General features: G+C 41.7%; 2 protein-coding genes across 6 annotated transcripts in view; both read right to left on the reverse strand.

The window, feature by feature from the left end:
- Positions 1–15,248, reverse strand: part of LOC311273320 (major histocompatibility complex class I-related gene protein-like) — a 23,789-nt gene extending 8,541 nt beyond the window's left edge. Inside the window, exons 1-7 of one of the 3 annotated variants that reach the window (XR_014624656.1) lie at positions 14,702–15,248; positions 12,866–13,135; positions 11,510–11,788; positions 10,899–11,201; positions 10,652–10,753; positions 10,398–10,415; positions 9,440–10,232 (exon numbers count right to left, since the gene is read on the reverse strand). Coding sequence is in view for 2 of the 3 variants with exons in the window: in XM_084380321.1 (XP_084236447.1) it covers positions 10,183–10,232; positions 10,398–10,415; positions 10,652–10,753; positions 10,899–11,201; positions 11,510–11,788; positions 12,866–13,135; positions 14,702–14,774 (1,095 nt within the window). In the remaining variant the exon portion in view is untranslated. Of the gene's footprint in view, positions 1–8,254; positions 10,233–10,397; positions 10,416–10,651; positions 10,754–10,898; positions 11,202–11,509; positions 11,789–12,865; positions 13,136–14,701 lie in introns of those variants that run through there. The other 2 variants (XM_084380321.1, XM_084380322.1) reach the window with 2 other exon arrangements.
- On the reverse strand, positions 941–16,319 carry LOC311273334 (uncharacterized protein). 3 transcript variants are annotated; one of them, XR_014624657.1, is made up of 3 exons: positions 15,891–16,319; positions 3,277–4,510; positions 941–3,078 (listed from the first exon to the last, which is right to left on the reverse strand). XR_014624657.1 is itself a non-coding variant. In XM_084380337.1 (2 exons), exons 1-2 carry the CDS (start codon positions 16,052–16,054, stop codon positions 3,925–3,927), a joined length of 750 nt encoding a protein of 249 aa, XP_084236463.1. In that variant the 5' UTR covers positions 16,055–16,319; the 3' UTR covers positions 941–3,924. The 3 variants fall into 3 exon arrangements, 2 of the variants coding, with proteins under 2 accessions (XP_084236463.1, XP_084236464.1); XM_084380337.1 differs by having other exon boundaries at positions 941–4,510; XM_084380338.1 differs by having other exon boundaries at positions 941–4,514.
- Positions 16,320–18,041: the final 1,722 nt, after the last annotated feature.

An 18,041-nucleotide genomic window follows, 5' to 3' on the forward strand; every position in this document is an offset into this window, starting at 1 on the left:
AGCCCTCACTTCTACAACACGCTCGGTTACACTCTTGACAAAATAAGCAAACACTCGCATAAACTTCCGCTTGATAACGGTAAATAATACTTTTCCATGAAGTTATTTGACAGTTTGCTCGGACTTAACGTTTTTCCGCTTCTCTCCGCAGCTTCTCTCCGCATTTCCCTCGCTTTCCCTCCAGTCCCGCCCCTCTAACAATCCGACAGGTTAATCCCCAATAACAGAGAAAATGATTGACAGCTGCCCAAACAAATGAGAACCCAAGTAACAGAAACCTGAGGCGTTCAAAGGTCTTTCAAAGCATAGGATATGTTGGTGTCATTCGCCACATTAACCATGCAAATATTAACAGCAGCAATACATTTATATCAGAACACTTTACCAGCTGAAATAAATGTAATAAACCCATATAAACAGTATTATATAGTAACATTTAATCATTTTCTCTCAGGGTACCTCTGTATTTAAGTCATTTCTATTATTGTTGTATGTTGCTTGTACATTTAATCTGTGTTAACCGTCAGCTCAAATCACTACTGTGAATAAACATGTTTCAACATGTATCTCACTCTGAGTCTCTCAGTCTCAGTTTGTTTCTCTTTCTTTCTAAACGTATCTTATGACCTCCTCAGAGGTGAAGCGTTACAGGACATCAGTCAGTCAGCTTTTTAGTTGTCAGAAGGCTCCTTTAATAGAGATACCGGCTCGCTGTTTAATCGCTAACTACAGTGTCCATGCTAAACTAAGCTAACCTTGTCTGTAAGCTAACTCTGCTCAGAGTTAACATTGATATCAATCTCCTCATTCAAATCCTCTGTGAGAATACTGAATGTTCAGGTAATATGTTGAAGTGTCGTCACAAATGAGCATGTGGACCAAACTTTTTCAAATGTGAGGATTTTATTGAAAAGACAAACATCAGCACAAAAAGAAAGAACAATACATTTGAGTTCAACATTCATTCAGGTTCATCAATGTAAAGGAATTTACATGTTTAGTCTCATAGTCATAAATTTGTGGATATACATCTCCCTCCTCTCTTCTCCAAGACATCTCACACAACATCTTGCCATCACTCACCACCCTGATCAACTCCTCCCTCACTTCAGGCTTTATTCCAGCTCCTTTCAAAACAGCTACAGTAAAGCCACTCCTAAGGAAACCCACCCTAGACTCAGCTGACATCCGAAACTACAGACCTGTATCTCTTCTTTCAGTCCTCTCTAAAACCCTGGAACGCGCCGTCTACAACCAACTGTCCTCCTATCTTTCACAAAACGACCTCCTTGACCCCAATCAGTCAGGCTTCAGGACTGCTCACTCCACTGAGACGGCCCTCCTCACAGTGACCGAGTCCCTCCGTGCCGCCAGAGTCTCGTCCCACTCATCAGTCCTCAGACATCTCCGCTTGCACACCAGCTCAAGCTCAAAACTTCATAAAACTGAACTCCTCTTCATCCCCAGGAAAGACTGCCCTCGCATGGAGCTGTCAGTCACTGTCGAGGACGTCACAGTATCGCCTTCATCGACTGAGAGGAACCTGGTGTAATCCTCGACGACAGACTATCCTGCACCCCCAACATCACTGGAGTGGCCTGATCATGCAGATTTGCCCTCTACAACATCTGCAGGATCCGGCCTTTCCTCACAAAGGACGCAACGTAACTCCTGGTCCAAGCGCTGGTCATCTCCCACCTGGACTATTGCAACTCGCTCTTGGCTGGACTCCCAGCCTCTGCGACTAAACCATTGCAGCATATCCAGAACGCTGCAGCACGCCTTGTTTTCAATCTACCCAAATTCTCCCATGTGACCCCCCTCCTCCGTGACCTCCACTGGCTTCCTGTTGCAGCCCACATCCAATTCAAGACGATGGTACTGGCCTTCAAGGCCGTCAACAGAACTGCACACATCTACCACCAAACGCTGGTCAGACCACACGTCCCAGTGCAAGCACTTCGCTCCACTACATCTGCTGGCCGGCTGGTACCGCCATTGCTGAGAGCAAACAAAGGTCGCTCAGCGAAGTCAAGACTCTTCTCTGTTCTGGCGCCTCAGTGGTGAATCAAACTCCCGACCAATGTCAGGACAGCAGAGTCACTCGCTATCTTCAGCAAAAGACTCAAGACTCACTTGTTCAGACTTCACCTTGACCCCGCATAGCATGACTCCAGAGACCAAACTCCATATTCTCCATCTATAGAGTGGTGCAGCAATAACATAATTTTGGAGGCTAACCCTGAAGTTAGCATCGACCTGGTTCCCTCCACAAGAAGTCTATGAGTTTTTTAAATTTAATTTTGGAATGTCGCCAAAAATATTATCTGTGTCAAACACAAGTTTATGATTCTTACATGTTTTGTTTGTCAAGATAATCTTTACAGATGAACACAACTTTTGTGATTAAAATAAATATCTATTAGTAAAAAGCTAATGTTAGACTATAAACAGACGACATCACACTTGCGACATAAAAGTTACCACCACAAAGTGTCTTACTACACAATTACTATACATGTTTTCTATAAACTGATCAATGTACAAGCTGTAAAGTTAGAGTTAGAATAGTTTGTAACTTAAGTCTGGTCATACGCTGTCCCCTGATTGTTTTGAGTATGAATTCAACAGAAAACAACAATTAATAAAACAACCAATCAGAATGGTTTGCTTTACATGAATCTCTATTTCAGCTTATGTGTAAAATGATGTTAGAGTTTGAACTGATTGGTATCTTGAGGCCCTGGGTCACTTTACAACTAAGATGCAGAACAGTAAAAAGTTAAACAGACTATAACATGTTACATACTCTACTTCCACTTTGGTTGTAGAGACTCATCAAACTGTTAGTCAATGCTTTGAAGGTGTTTGGCAAAAACTGGAAACATCTTTGTCTGTACCGGTCCAACCACTCAGGATACTCTGTGAACAATGATTTAGCAATGTCCTTTAGATCCAGCCTTTTGTTGCTGTCACAGGACCCCATCAGAAGTTCATCAACTTCTAGTGTTGCCACAAGTTCTGGGAGGTTTGGGATTCCAGTTGATGCAGTTATGAAATGATTCATGGAGTGTAGCACTGCAGGACAAACAAATCATAAATATGATGTTAAGTGTGTTTCTTTGCTGTGAAGGAGCAAAATGCAAAAGTTTTAAATGTAATGTGCAGGACAAACAGCTTCCATTCAGTATGAATACACACTCATCATCACCACACATCTCCCTACGTGGACACACACTGGAGCTCCAAATCTGGAGCAGTGAGCAAAATACTGACATTACTTGATGTAATATTAGAAGTGTTTGCTGATAGGCCCACGACACCTCCAGATGGTTCAGCAGTGATTCCTGGCGTCCCAGGCTCACTCCCTAGATGCCATTTGCTCACTTGAGGGCCCAGGTGATGCCCTTTCTTCTCATCCACAGCCACTGACTCTCCTTTTCCGCAGCTTTGGAGAGGCCTTGGACTGTCTGCCGATGGGGCTTCCCTCGCACTCCCATCTCCCGTAGCAGCCTCGATGTAGATGAGGCTACAAACCCTCTGCAGCCTACTTCCACCGGTCGGACCTTCGCTGTCCAGCCTCGATCTTGCGCATCAGCTGCCAGCTCGGTGTACCTCAGCTTTTTTTTCGCTCGAAGGCCTCCTCCACTGCAGCCTCCCAGGGCACTGTGACCTCGATGATGTAGACGAGCTGGAGTGAGGCCAATCATAGAACGAGGTCTGGTCTGAGGTTGGTTGACGCAATCTCAGCTGGGAAGCAGAGCCTCTGGCCTAAGTCTGCCAACAGCTTCCAGTCGCGTGCCCTGCCTGGCCATCCAGCATCTGGTCCTGAGTCGAGAGTCTGGCTTGGCCCTCACCTTCCCGGACAAATGTCATTGTCGGCTGGTGTGATGAGGAAGGAGGGAGGGCATTCACGCTCGTCCGTCAACCTTCCAGCACTGCTGCAAGACACCGTAACACCTGGTTGTGACGCCAGGTGTAACGACCTTGAGTGAGACTGGTCTTGCAGCCCACCAAGATGTGCTTGAGTGTTGCTGGGGTCTGGCAGAGGGGGCATGTGGAATCTTCTCCATACCACTGGTTGAGATTTTTGGGAGATGGCAGGACATCATTGGCAGCCTTGATGGTGAAGCTTGCCCTGAATGTCTCCATCTCCCACAGCTCTTTCCAGGAGATCTTCCTCTTCTCCACTCCCTCCCATGTCATCCATTGGCCTTGCTTTGCCTGAGCGACAGCTTTGGCACACCTTGCTGCCTCCTCTTGCCGACGTATCTCCTCCACCACAAGCTTGCGTCTCTGGAAGAGAGAAGCCTTGTTCCAGGCTGGTGTACCTGCCCCGAGGCCAAGACCGCTCCTTCCTTGCTGCACTTGGCCCACGATGTCCCTGTGCTGGAGTGCTGCCATTGCCTGCTTTGATGCTACAGATGGGGTCCATTTCCTCCCAGTGGTCAGTCTGGGGGCAGCTTGGGCTACAAATGGATCTCTGGAATCCATTAGCATCATCTCCATTCTGACTTTGGAAAAAAAAAAAGAAAAAAAAAAATGAAATCAAGAGCTGCGACCAGAGAGAGAAGGCTTGTTGGATCTGTGCCCACAAATAGTTTGGGAAAAGCAACAAGTTTGTGAAATAATGATGAACTCAAACACATGAGAATGATGTCCTTGACAGACAGCTATGCAGAATCTTTTTTGTCGCAGTTTGTCCTTTTTGCTACTTCTAAGGTCTTATAAGTCCTTTTTTGTTCTGGGAAAAGATGGTCCACATCATTCTGCACTGGCCCACACAAAATAGTGTCCGCCTACTCCACTGAAAGTGAAACTAAACTTGGAGAGTCGAGTGGACTGTGAAGTTTAAACAGTTTAAAGATTTAAAATGTGATCTGGTAAAGAAAAGTGACAGAAAAGAAGCAACAACAATAACGTTCTCATCTTGATTTGATGAAGACGAGTGAGTGAAGGACCGAGTTGGATCAGCAGTTTCCATTATTTTATCCTCGCAGACTGAGTGTTTCTGTCCTGAGAAGAAAAATAAGCCAAACTGCCTCCAAGTGATCCAGTCCTCATCAACACCCCTCACATAAAGTGTTAACATTGAATACTACAGTTTATTTGGCAAAGTCCTTATCTTAAGAAACACCCGACCACACACCCGACCACACCAACTATCTTGATATCAAAACAGCTTCCAGTCAGAGATTGGGTCAGACTTAGCCTGTCTTTGAGTTCAAGTGAGCAACACTTGATGGTAAGACTTGCGTTCATGCTGGTATCTTCTTAAAAGTGCGTTAGCTATAAATCACCCTCATGAATGAACCATACAACAAAAATTGTCTAATTATATGCATTAACCATGATGATAAAGATACAGAAAAATAGAAATTCATGGCAAAAACATAGCATCCTGTCTTGCTAGTAGGGCTGCCACAAACGATTATTTTGATAGTCGACTAATCACCGACTATTTTTTCGATTAGTCGACTAATTGGATCATACGTAAATTGAATGTATAACATACAGTTTATCGCACCAGCATGCAGCTGCTCTTATATAACAATCATTAGCTTTCAGCTTGAAGTGTTTAAGGTATATGCTAACTAAAAATGAAGACAATTAAGATGATAGTTCATTAAAACTTTAATGAAATATGCTTGTAGCAACAAACAATTGTAGCATAAAGTGCAAACAGCTGAGTAAATGGATAAGGCACTAGCTGACCTAAGGAATTACTGAAGTTGCATACATCTTGACAACTCTACTTTACACTGTTGATTTGTATAATCCCAACAGACATGTCCAGTGATTTTCAGCTTTCTGTGTTTACATTTTCACATGTGTCTGTTCTGATGATACAAGTCAGCGGTCCTGAATAGGTGTTTCTCTTCTATAAAACACATTCTACATCGCGGAGGCAACGTCTTTCCACTGAGGGCTTCCTTCACCTTTGAAACGGGGCGGAGCTCCGTGGGAAACACCTGCCTGACACAGCAACGTAGGGAACCGTGCACGTCCGCGGCGCACAGCTCCACGGACATGCACGGGGGGAAAAAACGGCGTCGCCGTCGCACCGAATGCACGCGGCTACGCGCCGCTTTGGGTTGTGGCAACCATGAATGAGTTTGCCTCAGTTTCACGTGATTTTCACTGTCAGCCTGTTAATTTTACTGACCCGAGCTGAGACGCACCCCCCAAACAAAAACTCTTCAGATCTGAACTATTCACACGAGTCACCTAATTGGCCACGAAAAAAGCGAGTTGCGCGCTGTTTGCATCCCTGAATATAACAAAAGTGCATTTTGTGCTCAGTGCTCACAACGAACTGTATTCAACTTTACTACACTTTGACTCTATATAATCCCAAACTGCACAACGCTCTCGTTCCTAAGGCTAATGAATCAGATCGTCATCGCTAATGTTAACGTTTACAGCTATCAATATGAGTAAGTAGTAAGTTAGCTCTCTGTTTACGATAATGTTAGCAGCTAACTAGCCAGTTAGCTTAACGAGACGACTGTCCCTCTCCATCGTCGTTGTCAGCCACAACGTGCTTCCTTTTCAGGAGCTCGTGCATCGCACATGTGCTGCCGTGAAAGGCAAGTTAAAATGCTCCCACACTTTTGAGCTCCGTTGCCGCCGGGTAGCCATGATACCAGAGAGCCCGTCTGGTGTAACTTCAGGTGACACCACAGCTGACCCAGATTACCACTACTGCGCATGTGTGTCAAGGACAGAAAGGCAGACGCGGCAGTGGAAGGTGCCGCAGCAGTTTTGAGAGAGAAAACAAAGTAAAAAAAAAACAAAAAACGACGCGTCGACTATTAAATTAGTTGTCGACGATTTTAATAGTCGACATAATCGTGACTAGTCGACTAATCGTGGCAGCCCTACTTGCTAGCAGGCTTGACTCCTCAATTTTGCACAAATCATGTTTAAGAGAAGCTCGTGTCAAGTGAAGCTCCTCCACAGGTCACACTCTGGTTTTGTGGTTAAACTGTGTGATGGTAGAAATCAGCTGAATTGAGCAACTTTTTGGTAAATGATTCTAAAGACCATCTAATAATCTCTGCAGGAGATCTAATGATATTTTTATCCATTACCATGGGTCTCTTAAATATTTATTTTATTAAAAACTGTGAGATTTTGACACTTTTTTACAAAGATGGAAACATCTTTTGTACTAAATGCGAAATTTACAAGAAGGCACCAATGATTTAAAATTTGCCATAACCGTTTCACAAAATTGATTGAGTTTCTCCTCGTGATGCAACAACTCTTAAAATCACACGATTTGTAAGGGAGTCTGGGATATTGCCGTTACTAGTGACTTCACTTCATTACTTGGTCTTTATCCATGACTATTTCTGAGTGAGGATGATTGTGGTGGTTAAGTGGTGTAAAAATATTATTCACATTTTAATATAATATGTGACTTTCAGTAGAGATTACACAGTTCATTTGTATATACAGATATATTCTGTATAATAATGCACAGTCTGACTACTTCTCACCGTTTACTAACTTTTAATTTAAAAATATGTGATCAGAAATTATAAGATTAGTCAATGAACTCGATATTTAAATATTGAATATAATGACTGTGAAATACTTCATATCTAAATGTTATTATCTTAATTAAGGGACAAACACATGTAAAGGAACAATATTAATCAACATTGATTACAATCATTTTAATTCTTGCAATAAAATAAAGCAGACATATTTCTAAGAGTTATGTTGAGAAAACTTAAGTGCTTTATAAAAATCTATAGATTTGGGTTTTGATTTCATCATCAGTATTATAAAATCACAACCATATCTTTTTCTTTTTTACATATATGTAACAAATATACTTCATTAACAGACAACATGCACACTTTTGTCACTTTGTTCTCACTCTTTCATTCTTCCTCCATCATTAAGTCATGCTGCATGTGTTACGACCCCCTACAGAAAGTACATAAAACAGGTCTAACATAAATAACCAAGCCAAGCTGCAGTTAAAGGAAGATGAATTTATTAAATGAACAACGACCGAACAAATGGAAAAACCACAAAACAATCAAACAAACAAACTGATGGGCCGGACAAAACAAACAAAAGCAGGGCAGCCTCCCAGACCAACCCACAAGGGCCGTCAGAGCTGGGGACTAACTCTGTACCCTAACACAAAGAAACAAACTAAACCTAACTGAAACAAAGCCATGAAAACAGGATTACTGCACCCATCAGATGAAAGCAAACAAGACATAATACCCCAGTCAGCCTCCAGGCTGACTGACTGCTGCTGTGTCAGATGGTGGAAGGAACAGAGAGATGGCGCCTAGCGCCCTACCCCTTCCTATTGGTTGTCCTCAATCACCCAGACTGCTTTCACCTGGGAAGACAGGAGGCCAAGCATCGGCCACAGGTGCGCATCCTGGCCAGCAGAGGGGGAGCATGTAACACTGCAGCTGTCTCAGACTGCTCAGAGTTAACATTGATATCAATCTCCTCATTCAAATCCTCTGTGAGAATACTGAATGTTCAGGTAATATATTGAAGTGTCGTCACAAATGACCATGTGGACCAAACTTTTAAAATGTGAGGATTTTATTGAAAAGACAAACATCAGCACAAAAAGAAAGAACAACACATTTGAGTTTAACATTCATTCATGTTCATCAATGTAAAGGAATTTACATGTTTAGTCTCATAAGTTCATAGTTGTAAATTTGTGGATATACATCTCCCACTCTGCTCAGCGCTCATACGAGAGACGCACTGGCTCCATGACAGACCAAACTCCATATTCTCCATCTATAGAGTGGTGCAGCAATAACATATTTTTGGATTTTTTTAATTGGATTTTAGAATATCACAGATAATAATCTCCGTGACAAACACAAGTTATGATTCTTACATGTTTTGTTCGTCAAGATAATCTTCACAGATGAACACAACTTTTGTGATTAAATTAAATCTCTATTAGTTAAAGGTGATGTTAGACTATAAACAGACACACAATTACTATACATGTTTTCTATAAACTGATCAATGTACAAGTTGTAAAGTTAGAGTTAGAATAGTTTGTAACTTAAGTCGGCCTGTAAAGACGAACTAGTGAGCTTCATCAGACACTTCAACGTAAGGCATCACGTATCCTGAATCTCCTTCCGCACCTGGGTTAATCAGATCAGATCAGATCAGAAGGAGAATTCATCAACAATCAATACACAGTAAAATGTACCAACAGCTGGTTGCACAGTGTTCATGTTGAATGACGTTCTGACCCATCATTGAACTGCAGTGGGTATCAGACTGGTCCACTATCTACTGAGCCCTCTGACAGGAGACACTATTCTCTAACCCTGACCTAAACACCTTTAAGCTGCCTTTAAATCCTTCACTCAGCCGAGCAAACAAACAAACAACAAACAGCAGAAACTCTGCAGTATGACCCGGCCTTATATCTACACTGGAACTGCTCAGTCTAAACTACATTGCCTGGCCCAACTGGTTCAACTGGCAACTTCACATGAATCCCACGGCCCACTGAGCAGTCAAACCACCATCACTGCTGTCTGGTTCAACTAGTCTTACCATAGATAACAACAAAGTGGAGAAAAAAGTTTTTAAAAATAGGGCATGTTTTAACACAAATTCAGACACAGGGAACGAAAAAGTCTGTCCTTTTCATTTCTTTTTCAAATCCAACCCTTCTGAAAAAGTAGTTGAAGAGGCCTGATGTAGCCTGTCTGATTATTTCATACAGGTCGAATGAAACGGTTGGATGAACACCTCTTTTTAGCTTAAACTGTTCATTAACAACTCCTTTGTAACATAAAGAACACAGAACGGTTCAGTTCTTCCATTTACTCTACGCAGACAACTGACAGCACACCAACAAATCAGGTGTTAGAAGTCCCAAACCAAACTATCTTACATTACTGTCTCTTCACATGGTGAGGTGTAGCGCTTTGCTAACTCTCTCTTAATTAATGATAATCAGAGCTGCATCATCTGTCATCACCTCAATGAAACATAAAAACAACCAATCAGAGAGATAGAACATAGAACAGTCCCACCTTTTCAACCAGTCCTTTTTATATAACGTTACTTATAGTGCAAGAAGCCATCTTTTACTGTCTTTAGTTCTGCGAAGCTAAATAAAGTGACACCAGGAGAGTCACTGAGTGTGTTTGTCATTCAGGTCTCTGGATTCAGCTGCTCAGGGAGCTCTGTGCTGTTGTCAGGAGCTGCAGGTCAGAAACAAACATCCCATATTGAACTTTTAGAAACAATTAATACAGGAAACAGTGTTGAAAAGGTTAATCTGCACAATAATGTGAAACATTTGTGAATCTAAAACATGAAGTGTGAGTCAGATCAGCTGAAATAGAACCAAAGTAAGTTTTACTTACAAGATGGAGGGCTAATGGCTGAAATCAAAACAAAAGACAAATCATTTCAGTCACAGTTGTAAATGCCTGATTATCTTTAGTCACTTTATTCCTCTCTTCTACTCACTCAAACTGAGTATCTGTTTATACTCAGTCTGTTTAGTGCTGACTGTATTGACTTTCTCTGATGCTTGTTTTAATTTTGCAACCTGAATAAAAAAATCAACTCAAAGGCTGAAATCAAAGTAGTGAAATCTTTCCTTTTTCTCTCTCACCTTTCTTCTTTTTGTAAATGATGAATCCAGCAGCACCGATGAGAATGAGAGCAAGAACAACCACTGCAGCAGTGACGAGGACGGTCATGTCACTGGGCTTCACTGTTGAATACAATAAATTAAGAATGGTGCAGATGAAGCAGGTTAGAACAAATTTAAACTTAAACAAACTAGTTTATTATTACTGTTTTTTTCCAAGATCAATTCCCATGCACTCCCCTTCAGCACCCTCTGATCTCACTCTTACCCCAGTTGGTCCTAATCCGATCTTTCTCCAGTCTGGTGATGATGTCCTCCTTCACACCAGAGAGCTGAAACACACAGTCGTACCTCGTCCAGTCTTCAGGTGTGACTGATGAAAGGTTCAGGTCAACACTCATCTGGAAGGTTCCATCGTGGTTGGGGAGGATCTCTCCGTGGTCCACCTCCTCATGAAGCTCCTCTCCATCTTTCCTCCAGAAGAGTGCGGCTCTGTCAGGGTAGAAACCTGTAGCGTGGCAGCTGACTGGAGAGGAGGGAGTCTTCTGGAGGAGAGACACTGAGGGAAGCTCTGGAGAGAGTTCAATGAAACAATTTCTAGTTTAAAACACTGAGACTGAGCAAACTTACTTAACTCATGCTAAGTGTACACTGGCTATCACAGTCTGAGCATCGATGGAAAGAAATTTCAGAACAGCCAAAATGTCAGTGTGTACTGATTGGTTAGGACAACATTGAATCTTACAGCTACAGAAAATAAACAGAGAAAACAATGTAATGTCAGACTGACTGCAGTGATAACACAGCAGCAGTTCAGTCTGAGCAGACTGTATGAACATGATTGTGTCCATTAAACTACATCAGGTCATGTGATTCTACCTGTTCTCAGCAGAAAGCTCCTCCCATAGGCCAAAAACTTTTTCAGCCTCTCGGGGAAAATCACTGTGAGGTAGTGCTGATTTAATTTCATTCTAGCTTTGTCAGCATCCCATCTCAGTTTGGTGATGACAGCCTGTGGTTTTGGAGCGATCCATGTCTCTGCCTTCAGGTCGATTGATATGAAGTCTTCTCCATCGTAACCATACTGATTAAAACCATTAACCTCTCCGGTCTCATCATCCCACTCACAGCCGCTCAACCTCTGTAAAATGTGGACACCTGAGACAGAGACAGAGAAAGAAACACCTCACCTCATCACTTTAAGGTTTAAGATGCCAACGATGAACAGTGATGCAGCGTCCCTGGTTTGAGTCCAAACTATTATAGAGAGGACTAACACAACAACAGTTTTCTCTAGTTGTGTAGTATAATAGTTATATTCTGTGAGTTAATAAAAGTCAAGTCGAGCGTCAGTTGTGTGAGGCTTTGACTGGTGAAGAGATTCACCTACCTGTGTGCAGGGAAGGAGTTTAGTAAGGGGAGGACATATATGCTGGGTGTGTCCTGTATGTTTCTCTGTGTGAGACCATGCTGCCACATGTTAGTTTGTTTGAACTTATTCTGACAACATGTTCCTGATACGTTGTTGTTGTATCCTTTAAGTTATGTGTACATGCATCCAGATGACGTATTGTTTATATCTTTTAAGTGATGTTTAAATGCAGCCAGTATTTATAATGTGTATCTGTCTTCCCACCAGACCGTGGTGTATTATCTGGAGTTGTTTGATTCCTACTTCCTCTCCTGTGAGAAGCTTAACCCTGTAAATATGGCTCACGGCGTATATTTAGATTTACAATCATTGTGTATCGTTATTCTGGATTTACTTTTTGTTTTGAATAACAGAATCACAGTGAAGGATTACAGAAGACTCATCCTTCATGGATGCATTAATAATGTAAGCTCCTTTGTTCTCATGCACTTTTTGTGTTACTTAGTTTTGGCATGTATTCATATATATTGATCTATATTTGCTGTTGTACAGAAATCATCCATCCTGTCATTCATCCATCCATCTGATGGAGCATTCCCAACTCAATAAATGATTTAAAGGTTCTTGGATCCTCGTGTTTCAATGTGCACACCAATCAGATGTTCTGTGGTCCAGTCATCCCCTGAAGCAGTATTAGTCAGTAAAGTATTCAGTCTTTTTCACTGTGCATGATGAAAACTTTCTTTCAGCCCAGGGAGGCTGATAACATCAATTCCAAATATTTCTGATACAAATCTTACTAAATTATTTTTATAATTATAAAGAAAAGTTAAAGGTGAAATATAACATCGTACATACTGTACCTCCACTTTGGTTGAAGCGCTGTTTCAAACTATTGATTGTGGCTTTGAAATCAGTTAGCTCCCCCCCAAAACATGATCCTTTGTACTCCTCCAAGTGGTGAGGATCATTTTCGAATACTTTTTTCACCCAGTCATGTTTTAATTCGATTATCTTTTTGCTGCTGTCACAGTTGCCCAGCAGATTTCCATCAACCGCTGCAGCTGCAACAAACTCCGAGAAGTCTGGGAGTCCAGAAGATGCAGTGGTGATATACTTCAGGGAGTGTTTCACTGCAGGACAGAAGAGGTTCATACATTCAGTATAAATACACACATCATCATCACACTCATCATAAATATGATGTCATGGTAACACTTAAGGTTATGGCCTGCCATCTACAGCATGAATCTTCTTATCTAACTTATCTATTACCTATTCTATCATTACAGGGTTCAGTACGGCCCACCAACTACTGAGAAGCATTTTGGTGTTTGGACAGACTTTAAAGAGAAGTTACACTCAAAGTACTTTTAACTATCGGGTACCCCTTCTAATATGAACGTGAGCATCCTTTATGGCTGCAACATGTTGATATTACACCGTTACTATGATAAGAGACTATATGTCATCTTAGATTGTGGATATTGTTATATCATGATATAAGTGTTGTCTTTTCCTGGTTTTAAAGGCGACATTACTTGATGTCATTTTCTGAACTTACGAGACTGTTCTATTTGTTCTAATACTTGAATATTGTGATACTTCATATTGTTATCCAGTCCTCGCATTAATGTGCTTTTGAGGACATTATTTTAAATATCAAGATATATTTTGTGTAGCAACAGCCTACAAATATCGTGGCATTATTTTATGGTCATATCAGCCCTCCCATCCTTGAGAGACACAGAGGTCACAAACCAGTGTCCACCACCAACATTTGTTGGTGAAGTGAAGTGAGTTTACTGTTAGAAGACACACACTGAGCTTGAAAGTTATAAAATGAACTGTGGTTTGTCCTTTCATACTGTATGTTTGCTATTGTGCAACGACTTTCAATAAAGTTTCTCAATGACTGTTATTTTTCAGTCCTCTACTGTTCATGACAGTTGTTCTGATCCTGTGACAGGGCAATAAAACTGATCATCTTCTATAACTGCCTCATCATAAAGAAGCTTTCCTTCTTCCTGCACTCCATAAAAGACAAAGAACAACTCTGTGTAACAACAATGTCAGTCCACATCTACCTGAACCACCTAACAGGCTGGACACACTGGATGCCTGTGTACTGTGTGGCAGCTGTGTTGCTCCTGCCTGCTCTGTCTGTTTACATGGAGTTTGACTTTGATGATTATAGAAACATATGATCACGTAATTTGTTTTTACACCTCTGAAAGACCAAGATAGTCAGAGGGGGAACGAGAGGGAGCGAATAAGAGAAAGTAAAAGTAAAAGAAATGGAGTGTCTTAGTGTCTGTGACATATTCAGATATTAAAACTGTAGTAAAATGCTGGTATGATGTCTGAAGTCCTCTGTCTCCTATGTTTTACCCCACATTTACAACATACAGCCTCCAGTAACACAGCACAGTAATACAGGCTTTAGGACTACAGTATGTTCCTGATAAATGACGTGGTTCTTTGCTTGTTCCAAAGTTAAACACAATTCAAAGTTATTTAGGAACTATAGAGGCACATCCTAATTCATTTTCATATTATCTGAGCCCTGAGCTGGGCACACTCGTTGATCTGAAATATAAAGATAGGCAGCCTCCATCTTCAGGTCACTAGTTTACTGGTGAACTGTTCTGTGTTTCATAAACTGCTTTCAGGAAGTAATTCAAGGAAAGTTATCTTACCTGAAGATGCAAAGTGGCTCGACAGAAGCAAGAGAATGAAGATCTTCATGTTCTGATGAGAAGTAAGTTTCATCCACTTAACAGCTGAGTTGAGTCAGTGGAGTTGAGTCTTCATGGTGCGACTAAAGGGAGGAAGTGTTTTCTATTTGGATAACACGCCTCCTTCCTTCCCTCACTGCGTCTTTAGCGCCCCCCAGCGGGGATGAGAAGTTTAGACAGGGGTAAAACTTCTTCAGAAGGTTTTCCTGTGGTCTTTGGTCTTTGTAAACTCAAAATAAATTGAAGTTCTTGTACTCAAATAATGTAGTTTCAGATATAGAGGTGTATATAGATATAGATGTAGATAGAGGTGTTAAACATTATTTGATGGCTGTTCAACTTCATGAAGGACAACTTAACACATTAATGTACATGTGTGTCTGAACTTTGTCTTTATTACGCCACCCTTCAGTTGTAGCATGAGATCAACTGAATTAACTGAGTGAGTTCAGAATGGAAACTGGCTGGTAGCAAAGCTTTTCTTTAAAATGTAAAAGAAATAATGGTTTGTCTTGTTTTTTTTAATTATCTGACATTTTGTTACCTGTATGTGAAACAGAGAAGCATCAGTGCCGGTTTGGACTGGCCCGGCTTTGTCTTTGACAGGTACAGTATCAAAACACAATGTATGTGCGGTCTCAGAGGAGTCTAAACACACCTGAGATGATTATCTTTTTATTATTTTCAAGAATACTTCTTTAATGTATCAGACTGCATGGGAGTGAATTGGTGAGAGCTACTAAAATGTATAATTTGGGATGTTTTACAATAACTAACACACATTAAAAATGACTCTGGCTAAATTGCAGAGAGGCCTGGTTAGTTTATTAATTGCAACTATACTGTTAAGAGCATTAATTTTCCCATGCAGTTGACTTTAACCGTAACTATAGCTCTTATTCAATATAAACATCATCAGCATTAAAAACACCTTCAAACAAGGATTTAGCAATAATAAACAGTTTTAATGTCTAAAATATCTTTTTCCTTTGTTTTGAATCACCTCATAACCAAGAAATACACTCACATTAGAAACCTTCTACATAGTAACACCCCGGGGTTTGTGTAGTGTTTCAGTTGGTACCAGTGATGGCGGCATGCTGGAGCTCATATAGAAATCCACGTTCAAACCGCAGGTCAGGACACTCACCCGAACCACGGAGAAGCCGTCCAGCAATTTCTTCCAAAACCTCTTCCAGAGGCAGCGACGTGACCACAGACCCGTCCCGAGGCTCGGTCCTGTCCCGAAGCTCGGTCCGTCACCGACTCCTCCGTCCTGCAGCAGCCGCAGCAACGTCCAATGTCCAACCTCATCCGTGGTGTCTCCTGATTAGCAGCTAGCGATGCTAACAGCTAGCAACAGTCCCATCTCGGTCTTCAGCTTGCGCCAGTAACGAGCCCTCACTTCTACAACACGCTCGGTTACACTCTTAACAAAATAAGCAAACAGTCGCATAAACTTCCGCTTGATAACGGTAAATAATACTTTTCCATGAAGTTATTTGACAGTTTGCTCGGACTAAACGTCTTTCCGCTTCTCTCCGCAGCTTTCTCTCCTCATTTCCCTCGCTTTCCCTCCAGTCCCGCCCCTCTAACAATCCGACAGGTTAATCCCCAAGAACAGAGAAAGTGATTGACAGCTGCCCAAACAAATGAGAACCCAAGTCACAGAAACCTGAGGCGTTCAAAGGCCTTTCAAAGCATAGGATATTTTGGTGTCATTCGCCACATTAACCATGCAAATATTAACAGCAACAATACATTTATAGGCCCACATCAGAACACTTTACCAGCTAAAATTAATGTAATAAACCCATATCAACAGTATTATATAGTAACATGTAATCATTTTCTCTCAGGGTACCTCTGTATTTAAGTCATTTCTATTATTGTTGTATGTTGCTTGTCCATTTAATTTGTGTTAACCGTCAGCTCAAATCACTACTGTGAATAAACATGTTTCAACATGTATCTCACTCTGAGTCTCTCAGTCTCAGTTTGTTTCTCTTTCTTTCTAAATGTATCTCATGACCTCCTCAGAGGTGAAGCGTTACAGGACATCAGTCAGTCAGCTTTTTAGTTGTCTGAAGGCTCCTTTAACAGAGATACTGGCTCGCTTTTAATCTCTAACTTCAGTGTTCATGCTAAGCTAAGCTAACCATGTCTGGGGGCTAACTCTGCTCAGAGTTAACATTGATATCAATCTCCTCATTCAAATCCTGTGTGAGAATACTGAATGTTCAGGTAATATATTGAAGTGTCATCACAAATGAGCATGTGGACCAAACTTTTTAAAATGTGAGGATTTTATTGAAAAGACAAACATCAGCACAAAAAGAAAGAACAACACATTTGAGTTTAACATTCATTCATGTTCATCAATGTTAAGGAATTTACATGTTTAGTCTCATAAGTTCATAGTCATAAATTTGTGGATATACATCTCCCTCCTCTCTTCTCCAAGACATCTCACATGACATCTTGCCATTCCTCACCACTCTGATCAACTCCTCCCTCACGTCAGGCTTTGTTCCAGCTCCTTTCAAGACAACTACAGTAAAGCCACTCCTAAAGAAACCCACCCTAGACTCAGCTGACATCCGAAACTACAGACCTGTATCTCTTCTTTCATTCCTCTCTAAAACCCTGGAACGTGCAGTCTACGACCAACTGTCCTCCTATCTTTAACAAAACGACCTCCTTGATCCCAATCAGTCAGGGTTCAGGACTGCTCACTCCACTGAGACGGCCCTCCTCACAGTGACCGAGTCCCTCCGTGCCGCCAGAGTCACGTCCCACTCATCTGTCCTCATTCTCCTTGACCTATCTTCTGCATTTGACACAGTTAACCACCAAATCCTCCTCTCCACTTTGGCTGAACTTGGCATCGCTGACTCTGCTCTAACCTGGTTCACATCACACCTGACAAATCGCACCTTTCAGGTCATATGCAATGGCTCCTTGTCCAAACCCTGCTCCCTGGAAACTGGTGTCCCTCAAGGCTCAGTACTAGGACCACTTCTGTTTTCACTTTACACTAGATCACTAGGTTTTGCAATCACATCTCATGGATTCCATCTACAACATCTGCAGGATCCGGTCTTTCCTCACAAAGGACGTAACGCAACTCCTGGTCCAAGTGCTGTTCATTTCCCACCTGGACTACTGCAACTCACTCTTGGCTGGACTCCCAGCCTCTGCGACTAAACTGTTGCAGCATATCCAGAACGCTGCAGCACGCCTTGTTTTCAATCTACCCAAATTCTCCCATGTGACTCCCCTCCTCCGTGACCTCCACTGG

The sequence above is a fragment of the Pagrus pagrus genome (genome assembly GCF_965226575.1).
Source record: "Pagrus pagrus genome assembly, chromosome: 17".
Lineage (NCBI taxonomy): Eukaryota > Metazoa > Chordata > Actinopteri > Spariformes > Sparidae > Pagrus > Pagrus pagrus.

What these genes read in the sequence shown, in the direction of transcription:
- LOC311273334 (XM_084380337.1), bottom strand. Translation starts at nt 16,054, where the DNA reads ATGAGGTTGGACATTGGACGTTGCTGCGGCTGCTGCAGGACGGAGGAG. An exon ending in ACGGCTTCTCCGTGGTTCGG is followed by an intron (nt 4,511 to 15,890) that starts GTGAGTGTCCTG and finishes TTCCAAAGTCAG; the next exon opens with AATGGAGATGATGCTAATGG.